Source organism: Gopherus flavomarginatus, chromosome 6 (assembly GCF_025201925.1).
Source record: "Gopherus flavomarginatus isolate rGopFla2 chromosome 6, rGopFla2.mat.asm, whole genome shotgun sequence".
Taxonomy (NCBI): domain Eukaryota; kingdom Metazoa; phylum Chordata; order Testudines; family Testudinidae; genus Gopherus; species Gopherus flavomarginatus.
The window spans coordinates 132,775,655-132,791,915 of NC_066622.1; the positions used below are offsets into that span (position 1 = coordinate 132,775,655).

At 43.5% G+C, this 16,261-nt stretch overlaps 1 protein-coding gene across 5 annotated transcripts in view; it reads left to right on the forward strand.

The window, feature by feature from the left end:
• The window catches only part of LOC127053391 (VPS10 domain-containing receptor SorCS1-like), a 481,836-nt gene that overhangs the window by 363,337 nt on the left and 102,238 nt on the right, over positions 1-16,261 (forward strand). For all 5 annotated transcript variants that reach the window (XR_007775021.1, XR_007775022.1, XM_050957982.1 and 2 more), the window contains 5 exons: positions 413-504; positions 2,800-2,907; positions 4,634-4,751; positions 6,468-6,598; positions 14,112-14,225. Coding sequence is in view for 3 of the 5 variants with exons in the window: in XM_050957982.1 (XP_050813939.1) it covers positions 413-504; positions 2,800-2,907; positions 4,634-4,751; positions 6,468-6,598; positions 14,112-14,225 (563 nt within the window). In the remaining 2 variants the exon portion in view is untranslated. The remainder of the gene's footprint in view (positions 1-412; positions 505-2,799; positions 2,908-4,633; positions 4,752-6,467; positions 6,599-14,111; positions 14,226-16,261) is intronic.

Below are 16,261 nucleotides of genomic sequence, written 5' to 3' on the forward strand. Positions count from 1 at the left end.
ACCTGTTTTAATATGTGAACAAATACAGAGAGAATTTAATTTTTGCATCATTTGCTCAGCTCTCTTTGTTCTCTCAAAACCCTCCCATATGGTCTTTGTAAGTTACCTACAAAGTGAAGCTTCCTGCACCTCAAACAAAGCTCCCTGATCTGCAGGGTGGGGATGAGTGATGATCTAAAAGTATCACATTTCAAATAGATTCTCCCTGCCAGCTGGCAGGATGAAATTCATTTGACAAGGGGGCAGCAAGATAGCAACATAAAAAAAATTGGAACTGTCTGGATAATAACGTGTCTTCTCCTTGCTCTGTAGTTTGGTAAACATATCCCCATCCAGTGCCTCTCCCAGAATAAGAATGTGGCCTGTTATCTAGGCTAAGGAAAACGGATCTGGGTATATGTATGTTTTGCAGATCTTTGAAGAGGAGCACAGCGTTTTATACCTGGATCAAGGTGGAGTCCTGGTTGCCATGAAACACACATCTTTGCCTATCAGACATCTATGGTAATGACTGTGACTGTGCTGATCTCATTTGTCAGGGAGCCCTTCATTCCAGATCACGTGCTGCTGGCAGTTAAGCTGTGACTAATTTCTTTTAGCTAAATGCCGGAATATGTCAATTAAGACATTTACATGCGTTCACTCTGATAAGGCTAAAGCAGTGCCGGCGATTTCACACATGAGTGCAAGTGGGGAAACAGGTTACAGTTCTGGCGCCAGACCCTCCACAATCGTAAATCAGCATCATTCCATTAAAATCTCTGGAACTACGCTGATCTATCCCAGGTGAAGGTTTGGCCCCTAGAGTCTGCCCATTAAATTGGAGTTTGGAGTAGGATCAGTCTCCTAATGAGTTCCAAATATGCTTTATTTGCAAAACGGTGGATGAAATTATCTCCTAGGCGGAGGGTAGCAGTTACGCCACAACTTTATTAGATAGCGTCAGGGCTACCCAGCAAAGAAAGCAGCATTGTCACCACCAGGAGCAGCTGTTGAGCTGCCTGGACGGAGCATCGCTTTGTGCTGTTTATCGTTACGTAGCCAGCACTACAGTCAGCATCTTGACAATATCTAACACACACAGATCAAGATTGTAGAAAGCGACGAGCGGTTCTGGGTTTTCATCCTGAGACCCGGTTTTCAGAAAGTGCCGAGCTCCTGCACTCTGAAAATAGCTCCTTTTAAGGTATCTCAAGCTGAAAGATCACGAGTCATTTTTTAAAAATGTTGGCTGCAGAGTCCAGCTTGCCCTTAAAATTACAGTCTAACACAAGACTTCATGAGTTACCACACTTTAAGTACTGACCGCTAATTAGCAGTATCATGCCAAACTAACTTGATCAATGCTCTGATTTATGATGCCCAAAACAAGTCGTTCTTTCTAGGACTTAGGGTATGTCTACATCTACAATTTTGCAGCGCTGGTTGTTACAGCTGTATTAGTACAGCTGTATAGGGCCAGCGCTGCAGAGTGGCCACACTTACAGCAACCAGCGCTGCAAGTGGTGTTAGATGTGGCCACACTGCAGCGCTGTTGGGCGGCTTCAAGGGGGGTTCGGGGAACGCGAGAGCAAACCGGGGAAGGAGACCAGCTTCGCCGCGGTTTGCTCTCGCGTTCCCCGAACCTCCCTGCAAACCGCAGGGAAGGAGACCTGCTTGCACGGGGGTTCGGGGAACGCGAGAGCAAACCGGGGAAGGAGACCAGCTTCGCTGCGGTTTGCTCTCGCGTTCCCCGAACCCCCCTGCAAACCGCAGGGAAGGAGACCTGCTTGCACGGGGGTTCGGGGAACGCGAGAGCAAACCGGGGAAGGAGACCAGCTTGATTACCAGAGGCTTCCTCAGGTATGCTGGGATACCTGCTTATTCCACGGAGGTCAAGAAAAGCGCTGGTAAGTGTCTACACTTGATTACCAGCGCTGGATCACCAGCGCTGGATCCTCTACACCCGAGACAAAATGGGAGTACGGCCAGCGCTGCAAACAGGGAGTTGCAGCGCTGGTGATGCCCTGCAGATGTGTACACCTCCTAAGTTGCAGCGCTGTAACCCCCTCACCAGCGCTGCAACTTTGTGATGTAGACAAGCCCTTAGACTGCAGTGGCCCAAGAGCAGAGACAGCTGTTTGTTTGCCTTGGCAGGCTAAAAGGATTCAGCAGTAGTGGTATGGAGACCTTTTAGCCAAACCAGAAGAAACCTTTGTGTGGGGCATTAAAATCAAGATTATCAAATGCGACTACTGGTTTTGGAAACCTCTGCATTATGATGCTCACCCTGTAACACCTTAAAAGGGCCTGATTTTCAGAGGGCGGGTGCTCAGAATGTGGGCTGGTCTACGCTACGGGGGAAAATCGATCTTAGATATGCAACTTCAGCTATGTGAATAACGTAGCTGAAGTCGAAGTATCTAAGATCGAATTACTCACCGTCCTCACAGCGCGGGATCGATGTCCACGGCTCCCCCTGTCGATTCCGCAACTCCGTTCGGGTTGGTGGAGTTACGGAATCGATATAAGTGCGTTCACGGATCGATATATCGCGTCTAGATGAGACGCGATATATCAATCCCTGAGCAATCGATTGCTACCCGCCGATACGGCGGGTAGTGAAGACGTACCCTGTGCTGCAAATCAAGCAGCTTTAAAGCAACTCGGAGTAGGCACCCAAAATCCTTAGCTATTTTTTTTTAAACTTGGCCTGCCTAGCTGTTGAGGCAGTTCCTACCTTTTGTCTCTTCATGTCGAGCAGCTCCGTTTCCTGCAGTTGTGTTTGAGAGATGGTGACACTTCTGCTTTTCCCACTAGGTTAAGTTTCGATGAAGGGAGATCCTGGAGCAAGTACAGCTTCACATCCACCCCACTCTTTGTGGACGGGGTATTGGGTGAGCCTGGTGAGGAGACTCTGATCATGACGTAAGTGAGCGTGGAAAGGGAAAACAGCCAACATCAAGTTAACTCTGATGAGAACTGCACCATAAACACATACTTGGGCCAGATCCTCGTGTAAAGACACCTCTGGCCAGGCTGTGTATGGAGACTGAACCTGGGGTCTAGGGGAGGCAGGTCATGCAGTCATGCTTGTGATGCCAAAAGTCAGCAACATTTGCATGTAATATGGAGGCTCATACGTGGGATCCACCTAAGCTTCAGAAATGTGACCATGTGACTCATCAATGTGAATATTTGGCTCTTCAAGCTGTGTGAGACTTTAAGCAGAGCTACCCATTGCAAGTGAATGTTGGAATGAAAAAATGGTTTATTTTTTGTTTTTTTTCAAAGCTGTGCTTTTGTATTTTTTACTGGGATGCTGCAAAATGGTAAGCGTGAATGACAAAATGTGGCCTGGGAATTGTGATTTATTTTCCATGTGGAATTCTGAGTTCTGCATAGCACAGAGATCTGTACTCACCCTAACATTTAGCTTGGGCTCAAATTTGCAAAAACATGAGAGAATTTCAGTTTCTGCTTGTGAAAATGAATCACGTTGTAATCGATAGAACTTGTGGTTTGGAAATAAACTGCTGAAAATAAAGGTGCACTAAGAAGGTGCCATTCAGATCCAGATCTGGTTCTGGATTTTGATTAAACTGGAGCCCAGGGCTTAGATTTGTGGTAGAACCAGGGATAGGATTTGAGTTTGGATTCAGTGATACTAAAAGCCTGTGGGTTGTTCTTGGACAACATCAGCCTCAAATGGCAAACCTTTGGCAAGCCAATAGCTGGGCCTCTAAGATTTCTTCTCCTGATCAGGTTTCAGCCAAAGCCAAACCAGAATTGAAAACCAAATTTTCCTTCTTGTTTTGGATCCACTCTAGGACCAGAATCCTACAGGCAAGTTCATTCAGATAGGGTGCCACTCCCCACCTCATGCATCCCCACTCCATAAAATATCCAGTGGTTCCGATTCCTAAGGCCTAGATTTGTCCCATCTATAGCAGATATTTAGAAGATCATTCTTCATTTTTTGTATGTTGCCCCCAAAAGACCCTTGTTAGCATCAGTCATAGCTCAACAAGAGTAGCCTTGCCCTGAAATAATAGTTTAGGAGTTACATTTGCAAAAGTGACTTATGTATTTAGAAGCCAATGTCCCATTGGCTTTCATTTAGACTTAGGTTTCCATGTCGCCTAAGGGCTTTTGAAAATGTTACCCACAATCTCATTGAAATCAGTGGAATTTAGGATCCTAAGTCACTTAGGGTATTTCTGCACTGCAGCTGGAAGCTGTAATTCCGTGTGTGTCTGTATGTGTGTGTGTCTGTGTGTACACACAGACACACACACACACAGAAGTTCTGCTTCAGCTAGCACCTAAAAACAGCAGTGTGGCCACAGAATCACTGGCAACAGCTTCAGCTAGCTGCCCAAGTATGTACATAGGAGGTGAGATGGGATTGTACTCAGGTGGCTAGAAAGAGCCTCTTCCCTGCCACTGGGACCATGCTGCTATTTTTAGATGCTAGCTCCAGCAGAGCTAGCATGTGTACATTTCCCAGAACTAGGAAGTCACTTCTCCCAGCTACAGTGTGGATGTACCCTCTGGCGCATCTGAAAATTTGACACTAGGTAAATTCTATACCTAGGAGGATGCATTGGCGATGCCTTTGAATGTATAAACCCTTCCTTGCTGTGCTCTGTAGAGTGTTCGGACACTTCAGCCATCGCTCGGAATGGCAGCTGGTGAAAGTGGACTACAAGTCAATTTTTGACAGGAGATGTGCAGAAGAGGACTACCGGCCGTGGCAGCTCCATAGCCAGGTACGAAGCATGAAAGCTGGATATGAGTTGAGGTCTTGATGGTTCTGCAGCTGAACACTGGTGAAGACCAAGGTCCTTTCCTGCTAACTTGGTGGCTCAGAGTCACCAGATGAAACTATTACTGGCCTGTAATATTTCATTTCAATTATACACTGGCTTCAAGCTGCAGCTTACGGGCTGCTTCCGTCTCTAATGGATACAAGTCAGGGCTTAGAAAGAAGCAGGTGTTTCAAGTTTTACTTGAACACCCACACGCATGGTTCAGATAGTCATATAGGCCCAGATCCTCAAACATGCATAGGCATCTAAGTGCCAATACAGTCAATGGGAGTTAGGCACCTAAATACCTTTGGGAATCTGGGCCCTAGAGTATAATTTCTAGCTCATGACACTTTCTACCTGGTGTTTTATATTCTGTAGGGTTAGAATAAATTATGGCCAAATGGTCTAGTGGTTTATTGAAGTCAATAGAGCTGAACTTGTTTACACTGTCAGAGAATAGGGCATCTCCATTTATAACTTCTTGGGAAAGGGTTTGAGAAGTAATAGAAAATTAAAGTGGACTGGGCTTAGATTGACTGTTCCAGTGAGACACAAACGCAACACTGAAGTCCCAACTATGGGTCAGATTGTCAGCTGATGTACATCTCCTTTGAAGTCAGTGCAGCAACACTATTTTACACTGGCCACTGTTCTGCCCTTTGTTTACATGAGCCAGGCAAAGCTGTGAAAAAGCTCTGTTTTCATCCAGCAGTTCAAACAGGAGTAAAATATAAGCCAGCCAAACGTATTTTGTTTTTGTCTTTCTGTGCATGCATAATCTAAAAAGCCAAGGACTCCCAGTCCATCTTCGATAACGTCTGCTTCTGAGCATGGGAAACTGTGCGTGGAAGACTGCCCCATATTCTTGCCTCTAGATTGGGTTCCTGTTGAGAGTGCAAGTCTGAGCCTTCTCTTCTCTGTAAAAGCAGCAAAGAATCCTGTGGCACCTTATAGACTAACAGACGTTTTGGAGCATGAGCTTTCGTGGGTGAATACCCATTTCTTCAGATGCATGTGGTGGAAATTTCCAGGGGCAGTATATATATGCTAGCAAGCAAGCTAGAGATAACGAGATAACAGTTCAATCAGGGAGGATGAGGCCCTGATACTTCTTTTCTCTGGTTTCCCTAGAGAAAAAATATTTTGCAGGGTTCTTTAGTCAGCTATATAAGAAGTGTTTGAGTTCAGTGTGTAACAGACAAATACATTCATCCTGTACTCAAAATGTATGGAGTAGCTTTATGTACAAACAAACGACAGAATTCAGTAGAGCTGGTTAGCTAAAAAAGACGACTAAAAGAATGGACTAGCTCTTCTCTTCAGTATCTCAGAGATCACAGGGATCAGTCTGTGCTGTCAATTGTTACGGTATCTAAGGTATAAATCAGATATGACCCTCGAATCAAAACTCTGGATTCAAATACCCCTGAACTTTGGGGAAAGTCTGGTCCACATCTGGATACACATATTAGCCGATAGGGCCAAATTGTCTGCCGGTATACATGATGCAGCCCCTTTGGCTTCAACTGTGGTTGCTGCTCCACTGCACCAACAGAGAATTTGGTCCAAAAAATCATCCTATAATGCAGTCACCACAACTGCTAAAAACTTACCAAATTGGGGTGCTAAAAATAATAATGGTGTAAGGGTAGATTGTTCTGGTTCTGTTTTCAGGGAGAAGCGTGCATTATGGGAGCAAAACGGATCTACAGGAAACGCAAATCAGAGAAGAAGTGCATGCAGGGAAAATACGCTGGTGCCATGGCATCGGAACCATGTGTTTGCACGGAGGCAGACTTTGATTGGTGAGAAATGCAGATGGGATACACCTGAGAGATGTGCATCTGCCCATGCCAACATGATACTCACTTGATCTGCATACAAAGGGTTAGGCTGGCAGATACCTAGAGAAGCATGTTTGGGCCGGTATGTAGCTCGATCACCCCCTGCTGGCGCAGGGATAAAGCAATAGCTCAGGAAAAGAGGGACTCAAAGAGATCTGCTGGAGCAGGCAGCATAAACCTCCCCTAAGAAATTGTCTGGATCACCATTTGCAAAGGCTCCAACAGCCCGAATTGACATATCCACACGCTGTCTAGCTCATGTCCCTATCCTGCGCAGCAGTGCACACTTTGGGGGCTGAATTGTTTACGTGTGAACTCCTGAGCAGAGAGCCACTGGGGTTAGTTTGTGCTGCCCCCAGCTCACCTCCAAGTGCCCTTTCCATTGCCAGAGGCCCTCCGCCAGGATCTGTGGTGTGTGGTGAATGCAACCCATAAGCTGTAACATGGACCCTGAGAGGTTCAGCTCATTTGCTATTTGCAGCCTTTTTGGATATGTTGCTCCAAGGATATGATGATTTTCACTTGTTTTTGTCCTCTCTTACAATGCTATTTTTGTTGGGGGGGGGAGGTCAGTATAAAACAGCCAGTAAAAGCCAAGCCGAACATGCATAAACAACAACTGGTGCCATAAATGAACTCCACAAGTGTAACTCAAACCCTGATAAACTGCTTTAATGATCTCATCCTCAAAGAGCATTGTCCCCCCAAAGAGACTTGTGGCAGGAGTGCCGGGATTCTGGAATACAGGGCAGTGTGCTATGGGGGGGCTCCATGTGTAAACACAAAAAGATGCATTCAGTGCAGCTGGGCACTGTCGTTAGCTATTCTTGTCTGGATATGTCTTCCCAAGGATTGGGATTGTGACTCCCTCACATCCCATCGAGTGTCAGCTGGTGTTCAGTATATTTCTGCATCATATGGGTCGGGAAGGAATTTTCCTCCAGGGCAGATTGGCAGAGGCCCTGGAGGTTTTTCGCCTTCCCCTGCAGCGTGGGGCATGGGTCACTTGCTGGTGGATTCTCTGCAGCTTGAGGTCTTCAGACCGCAATTTGAAGACTTCAATAACTCAGGCATAGGTTAGGGGTTTGTTAGTGAAGTGGATGGATAGGGTTCTGTGGCCTGCTTTGTGCAGGGGGTCGGACTAGATAATCACATTGGTCCCTTCTGACCCAAAAAAAGAAAAAAATATATGGTTCCTTGCATCGCTTGGCATTTCATGCACATAATGGTCCTGATTCTAGCAGCATCCCAGCCCCTTTACATCACTCTGACAGTGTACAGAAGACAGGAGCCAGCCAGATCTTCCCACTGGGGAATATCATGGGTTTAAGGGGCATTTCCTGAGTGGGCTAGGACCAATGTAATGGCCTTATCATAACTTGCCCCCTTTCTACCATGGGAGTGGGCCAGGAGCAGTTTAGGGGATAACTGGGGTGTGGTCAGGGCTCCAGCTACTCTGGATTGCTGAATGTCTGTGGGGACTATAACAGCCAAGGTTTAAGTCAGAAGTGCCCTTGAGGTTTACAAGCTGTAATTTACTGTGGATGCAGGGAGTCAGTTCTGTTGAAAATCCACCCCTCCGGGTGTTTTCTCTTTTAGTTGTTTATTTCCTTAAAACTGAATCCATGGGTTTTATTAGTTGTCTTTCATTTAAACTGAAAATCGGGGGCTCCAGGCACGACACTGCATTGTAGGACTAGGAGCACTGTGAAGAACTTTACAAGATGAAAAAAAAAACGTATTTCTTCCATATTTACTTAAAAAAAAATACAGAGAAAACTTCCTGGGAAGAGAGAAAGAGACATCTGCTAGATTTGGTGTAGTCTCCCAAGGAAATGTTGCAGCATTGGAACTTGCAGCTTTGTTTTCTGAATTGATCAGCACCCCCAAATTCCACTGAAATCAGTGGGCATCAATGATGCTCAGTACCATTTGAAAATCAGACCAGGATCCCGGTAGACGTTTAAAAGTAGGCTGGAGAAAACACTATTAAAACAATGCTGTGCTGTGCTGTGCTGTGCTGTGCTGTGCTGTTCTGACTGTCCTCAGCTGTGAGGACTTTCCTCACTCTTCTGACTATGATTTTGTTGTAGCACAGATGATACAAATGTACTGTCGCTGGGGCAAATACCTCCTTTTCTCCTCTTTTTCTTTCTCTCTCCTTTTTTGAGTCATTCACTTTCTGGAATTGGATGTTGATTTTAATCCATTTTGGTATCCACACAGCCCACTGTATTGTCCTGGGGAAAAGCCCAGCTCAGCAGCAATAGCTAAAATAGGCCACTTGATTTGCTTTCCTTTTAATATAAAAAGTCACTTAGTTTTACCTAGATTTCCCAGAGAAGCTTGGGAAGCCAAACAGAAAGAAATGAGTTTAGTGACTAAAGGCAAGGTTTGATTTGGAGGAAGGAGGTGGCATCAGGACAGCAATTCTGCTGGTTTTTATTTCCCTGGGAGGGTGGTGAAGCACTGGAATGGGTTACTTAGGGAGGCGGTGGAATCTCCTTCCTTAGAGATTTTTAAGACCCAGCTTGACAAAGCCCTGGCAGGGATGATTTAGTTGGAGTTGGTCCTGCTTTGAGAAGGGGATTGGACTAGATGAGCTCCTGAGGTCTCTTCCAACCCTATATTTTATGGTTCCACTGATGTTGTGGCCCTTTATAGTTATGCTAACACAGGTCAGTCTTGACTTAGGATCTAAAATTGTGTGTGGGTGCTTGTGTGTGTGTCTCCCCCGACCAGAGCAACAAATATGCCCTCATAAAATAAATATTTTGTAAAGCTTCTCTCCTAGGAATCTCATAGAAATTGGAGGACATTTACAATCTTTATCTAACCAAGACCAGAGAACTACTGGGTGAGGCTGGGTTGGTTGTTTCCCCCTCAGCTGAACAACCGTGGGAGTAACTTCCAGCTTTTGTGAGCTCTCCTGCTAGGGAACCTCACCTGTAATTAGCTAAAGTAGAAAACATCAGGGAACAAAGGCAAAGCTGCAGGTACTTGCATGGTCTGTGGCTCACAGCCAGAGGGCAGTGGTGCTTCAAAAATGAAGTAAGCCTGAGCTTAGCTTCCATTCCTAAGGTAAATCCTTCCTAGCAACTGCCTAGAAACCAGATTGTATTTATTCATTTGGGTAAATGGATTACACAGCTACTCGCATGTTATTAAAGCACTAACTTACCAGTGTTCCTGATATTTTACTCCTTTCTACAGCCTGAATGCTCTCCTAGCAGTATCTCTCCTTTAGCAACACCTGTAGCCACAGAAAGAAATCCTTGTTTGGGTCAATTCTTTGGTCAGCTAACTTCGGGCCATTTTCTAGTACCTCATTCCATCAGTACTCCCATTGGGCCTGATTCTCATTCACACTGAGGGGGTTAAGCTGTCTCTAGTTACTTTAAAACACACATATTTCTGGAGTTTGCCTGGGGCCTTTAAGAAGGCTTGTCCATGTGGTGGCAGCTATAGTATCTGAGGTGAGGTGCACCACATTTAGAGGAACCAAATAAGTCCTAATTAACTGATAGGTATGAAACTGATAGGGCTCTATAGATGTTAAAGAGTGTGTATGTATAGAAATTACTCTGAATATCTGTAGAACTAAATAGAGAACGATCTCTTTTTTGTAGAATTTTTCAACCATTAAATAATGGATTATTAGCAGATATATTATTTAGGCACTTGGGGACAGATTTTGAAAGGTGTTTTGTTGCCTAATGATACATAAATATAATAATATATGGAGATATACCTATCTCATAGAACTGGAAGGGACCCTGAAAGATACAGATAGACACCTAGTGGGATTTTCAGAAGGTGCCTAAATGCCTTTAAAGATCTGCCTCTTGGATGCTACAGTGAGGGGTAGCAGTATAAAACTCTTAACATAGAGTTAGATCCCTATTCTAAAGGCTGCTTTAAAAATTCTATCGAAAGGTTACCAATTTCTATTAAAGTCTGTAGGACTTTTCCACAAGGGGTTTAGCTAGGTGAGCCACATGGCTATATGGAATTAAAGATGCCTGATTCCTTAGGTACCTTGACTCTGTGTTACTTAATGGATGTAAGGTTTAAAGGTCAAAAGGCAGGTGGCATTTTCAATTTCTGACAGCACTGACATATATTGTTAAGGTGAGCTGGTCAGTATGGAGGAGATCCTGGGTTCAGGCATTAAGATGTCTCCTGATTTTGGATGAGATGAGCAAAGTGGTCCATGGACAGGGTTATTGTTGTCTGAGTGAGACCCTAGTTGGACATTTTTATCCTTTGCAGTGATGGATTTGTTAATAGTTTCTTCTTATGTGGCATCTACGTTACTGGAGGTTTGCAACTATGGTATCCCATTCTGTGTGATCCTCCACTAATCTCTGCGGATGAAAAGTCCTTTTGAACCACTAGAATATCACATCATCGACCCAAGGTTTTCTTTTTCTTCATCGTGTTCTTCTGCCACCAACTTTCTCTTCCAGTGCCCATGAATATGCATTGCCCACTGAACCTCTTAAAATGTGCCCTGCAAAGCAAATCTTCCTTTTTTCAGATCTGACTTTTAATAGTTTAACCTTAACTTAAAACTTTCCTTGTGTGTGTGTGTGTGTGTGTGTGTGTATATATATATATATATATATATATATATATATATAAAGCAAGAGAGGGAAAATCACAGAAGTTGGCTGGAAGGGATCTCAAGAGATTATCTAGTCCATCCTTCTATGCTGAGACAGGACAATGTAAACTAAGAAGTTCTTCTAAGATTTTCTTTTCCCTTAAATGGTATTTATAACCTTAATGCCAGTTTGCAGAGTTGTTTTTTTGTGGGGGGAATCTACAATATTTTTAGGTTTACTACTAGTCTTTGACCATAAATACATAAAATCTTGATTGCAGTGTCTATAATTCTGCTTCTATTTACACTGCCAATTAGGTGTGATTCGAGTTAAGCCTGTGGAGACGAGCACTGCAAAACCAGTATAATTGAGAGCAGAATAAGATCTCTAATATTCATTAAAATAATCCCTTTTAATATATGCTGCACTGTCATTGACGAGCTCTCTCACCTATGCTGTTCTAAATCTGGCACAAAATGTAGCTAGTCTGAACACCAGATGTCTGGCAATGAGGCAGCTAGTTGATTGCAGTCCATCCCTGATGCATTCAGATTTCAGCAGTCTAGATTATGCTATGGAGATCCAATTGATGCTACTGCTTGTCAATTGTAACAGCGCCTGTTGTGCCAAACCATAGGCAGCGATTTGTTGCCATCCTCAGTGCTCTGTGTGCACCAGACAGTAGCCAAGAAACTCATTAGTTTCCAAGTCTGCAGAGGGGAAAGAGGTGCTGGTGCATCCCTAGCGAGATATGGAAGAGCAGTTTATGTCTTTTACTAGTATGATATTTCTGTATGTCCGTATCAAGGCAGCGCAGACTTGCAAACTTAAAAAGGTCACAGGAGAACTTCTATACTTAGGAAAACTATTTCTGCTCTGGAACATATAATTTCATTCTGCGACTTTGAGGAATATGATCCAAACACAGCCAACCCTAGTTAATTCAGGTTTGGTCTATCCAGAAGCCCGAATACAGTACCCAAATGATTTCAATGTAATCAAACTTGTAGCGTGTGTGTGCGTGTATGTAAAATATGAAATTACAGACCAATATTGTTGGATTAAATTGGATTTTGGATGCTGATCCCCTCTGGGCAGATTTCACTGTTAGGTGAAAAACAAAACTGATTAGGAACATGCTATGTGTAGAGTGTTATAGCTTTTTAATTATATTGACACAAGATAACTCAGGAATATAGCATTTCAACATGGCGACAATTGAATTACAAAGGAATGAGGTCCTGTTTGTACATAAATATTTGTTCTCTCTAGGCAAATGAAAATGGTTTTACTTCTCATTACAGAATATTTCCATAGCCCTGGTGTCTTCCTTCCGATAAGGATGATTATAGGAGCACCTGGCAAACTGGCAAGCCTGTCTTGAACTTTTAAAGCTATTAAGCAATGGTCAGTCACTGGTGTGGTAGGAACTAGGCTCCTGAAAATTGAATCATAAAAAACTAAGGATGGAAAAGATCATTTTTAGGTCATTTAGTCCATAGTCAACTAGACCTCACTAAGATGCCATTTTTGATATTCAGACTAAGTTTTCCTTTGGCCAATTTCATTCCTTTACTCTCAGTTGTATCCTTTTAGACCACCTTGCACCATTTCTTTTCTAGGCCTTCAGGAATAGAGCTGGTTGAAATATTTCAAGCTTTTAAATTTTGATGTCAAATCTTGCTGGAATTCCAACAAAAAATATTGTAAATTGTTCATGACATTTTCCTTTGCAACGTTGCTTATAGTTCAGACTTTGAAAGTCAGCATTTTGACGTCAAAGCAGGGAAAAAGTTTTCACAATTTTTACTCTTGTTTGACCATCTCTTCATTGGAATTAAAAACAAAGCAGTCATTTTCCTGAAACACCATCTCTGCTCCCACTACAGGAAGAACAACCTGGCTCTCTCTATATATCCCGGCAGCCTGACTCCTTCCACTTCCTTTGTCTCCAGTGCTTTGAGGTCTTAACTCCCATCCAAGCCTCCTCCAATCAGTTTCTGCTCCTTGCAGTTGTAATTATCAGGTCACTTTCTACAAAGGAGAGTGGCATTTTAGAACAGGAAATCTGCTAAGAAGACCAAGTTCCCGATTTTTAAAAAAAGCAAAAAAGAGCATTGTGTAATTAATATTCCCCATTGTAAAGCCATAATGCAACTGGATGCGTATGTGCAGGACAGTGTACAGAGCCAGTGTCTCAACAGCATTACAGTTATGGTTCTAGGGGAAAATTAAAAGAAAGAAATTATTACCATTTTCCACCAGCTCAATCCTCTTCCTCCTTTTGACACTGATAACTTCTCCTTTTCCAAACTAATGCAGAAATTTAAAAAAACAACAACAACAACAACAACAGCCTTTTCTGTTCCATACCAAAAATCCTACATGGGAGTTTGTCTCTCCTGAAAGCTTTCTCTATTTGCTTTAGGCTTCAGGTGATGTTATGTCCAAATAACGTCAGTTTGAATTAAGCTATTCAGTTTCTAAAGCTTCACTGAGTCAGCAGCAATTGAGAATGGCTGTGAGTTCTGGGATTTGCTACATTTTCCCCCTGGATCTGTCTGTATCCAAGAAGCAATGCCAGACCAAGAAACCAATCTAGACCTGACATTTTACAATCGATGATTTCATAAACCACCAGGACTAGAAACAAAAGGGCTTGTTCTGCTCTTGCGTACGCTGTCCTAAATCTAGGTTAACGCCAGAGAAGTCAAAAGCAGAATCAGGCCCAAGTGCTGTATTTAGTATATCATTTCAAGCTGAAAATGCAGGAAAGGGAGCCAGAGTCATTGCATTCATATTAGTGAGGACGAGTTAACATCTGATGTCCTTGTCAATGCATTTTCTTTCTTTTTATGGTAAAACAGTGATTATGGATATGAGCGTCACACCAATGGCCAGTGTCTGCCGGCGTTTTGGTACAACCCGTCATCCTTGTCAAAAGACTGTAGCTTTGGACAGAGTTATCTCAACAGCACCGGGTAAGTGGATTTACAGAGGATGATTTTAGCAAATCCAACCCTGCAGCCTTCAGCCACATGGCATCTGCAAGCTGTCATCCCAGAGTTATTTAAAGCCTATATTTCCTGAGACACAATTCAAAACTGATAAGTCTATAGGAGTTTTTTCATTAACTTCTTCGATGGGCTTTGGATCAGGCTCATAATTCTCTATTTTTTGGTTTTGTTTGTATTTTCTTATTTAAACCTGCTCTGGAAAAATGATGCTACAAGCAAACCGCAGAGTATGAGACAAATGTGATCTATGGGCTTATCCAACATCCACTGAAGTCAGTGCAAAGACAGCCGTTGACTTCAGTGGATTTTGAATCATGCCCTAAATCATGAAGAAAATCCAAGTAATCAAAGCTGAGAGTGGGATACATGCTAGAGGAAGGCAATAGGAATTGGGGTTAAATTTGAAGAAAGAGAATAATAACTAGGTGACACTTGAGACGTTCTGAGTACTCTCTGACCCACTACAGCCCCATTAAAATCAGTGGCAGTTGCAGGTAAGGTCAACAGGAGTTGAAGGTGTCAAATTCTAATTGCATTTGCTAAATATAAGGTGCATAAAACATGCACAAAGAACTGACAACTATACCTCAGCTTCTTAGCGCACGTCCAGACTAACCCGCGGCATCGGCGGGTTAAAATCGATTGCTCGGGGATCGATATATCGCGTCTAGTCTGGACACGATGTATCGATCCCCGAGCGCGCTTACATCGATTCCGGAACTCCATCAACCCGAACGGAGTTCCGGAATGGACACGGAGAGCCGCGGACATCGATGCCGCGCCGTCCGGATGGGTGAGTACCTCGATTTTAGAAATTCGACTTCAGCTACGTTATTCCCGTAGCTGAAGTTGCGTATCTAAAATCGATTTTAATTCCTAGTCTGGACGTGGCCTTATAAGCTCACAAGCTGCACACCTGAGTCCAAGGATCTAGCCCATTACCTTCAGTACTGATCAATATAGTGTAGTCACGTTTATGACTCCATAAACACAATCTGCATTAGAACAGCAATGTCTCTCCCTGGAATGCGGTGGCAATACCAAAAATCCACTTGAAAGAGAAAAACGAAATAAAAGGCATGTTGGAGTTCACAGTGGCATCTTACAAGGGAAAGGAGGAAAATTTTCTCAGAAGGTTTACAGTGTATTGTGCATTAGATAAACACAACCGTGCTGCACTCAACAGATTAACCTTAGAATATAAATATAACTGATATCTTTCTATAGCTATCTGTGTCCAAAAAAATCCCAAAGCACTTTTCAAATGCATGGGGACAGATCCTGCCGTCCAGCACCTTTACACAACTTCTTCTAAATTCTGCTGATCTCCAGCTGCCATAGTCTCAGCAGCCAGTGCACAACAGAGCAACCTTCAGGCTGCTCTATCTTGGGTCTTGGTCCAAACTGTAACCCTGATGGACCCCAAATTGCTGTGATAAAATACATGGTCTTAAAGTCATCTGTGCACACACACTTTCCTGAGCTGTGTTCCACTCTAGCTCAGGTTCTGGGCCATGACATTTGCAAAGTGGCCTAGTGGTAGAACTAGGAATCTGGGCTCTTGGATTCTAATCCTGGCTCTGTCACTGACTCATTCTGTGACTTCTTGATGATCTAGCTTGCCTCTCTGTAAAATGAGTCTAATAATATTGAACGTAGCTCACTGCAGTGATCCTAAGCTTAATTCATGTGTTTTAAAAGCTCCGGGATCCTTGGGTGAAAGGTGGTTAAAAAAGTGCAAGATTGGATTGTTGAGAAGAATTGGCTCATGCTCCATTGAGAAGCAGAAAGCTCTGCAGTGCAGGACGGCAGCGGTTTAATAGTGTCCAGCAAAACTATGCAACTCTTTAGGGGAGCAATGTATGAGAATATTGTATCCGGTTGAAAATGCAACATTATGGGCTGCTTGTGCACGGTAGATCTGTGGAAAGTGTGACTGGACCACTTAGCTACAAGGTACTTAGAAGCCAGTTTGCTCCCAGCCTCACCAACCTGAAGCA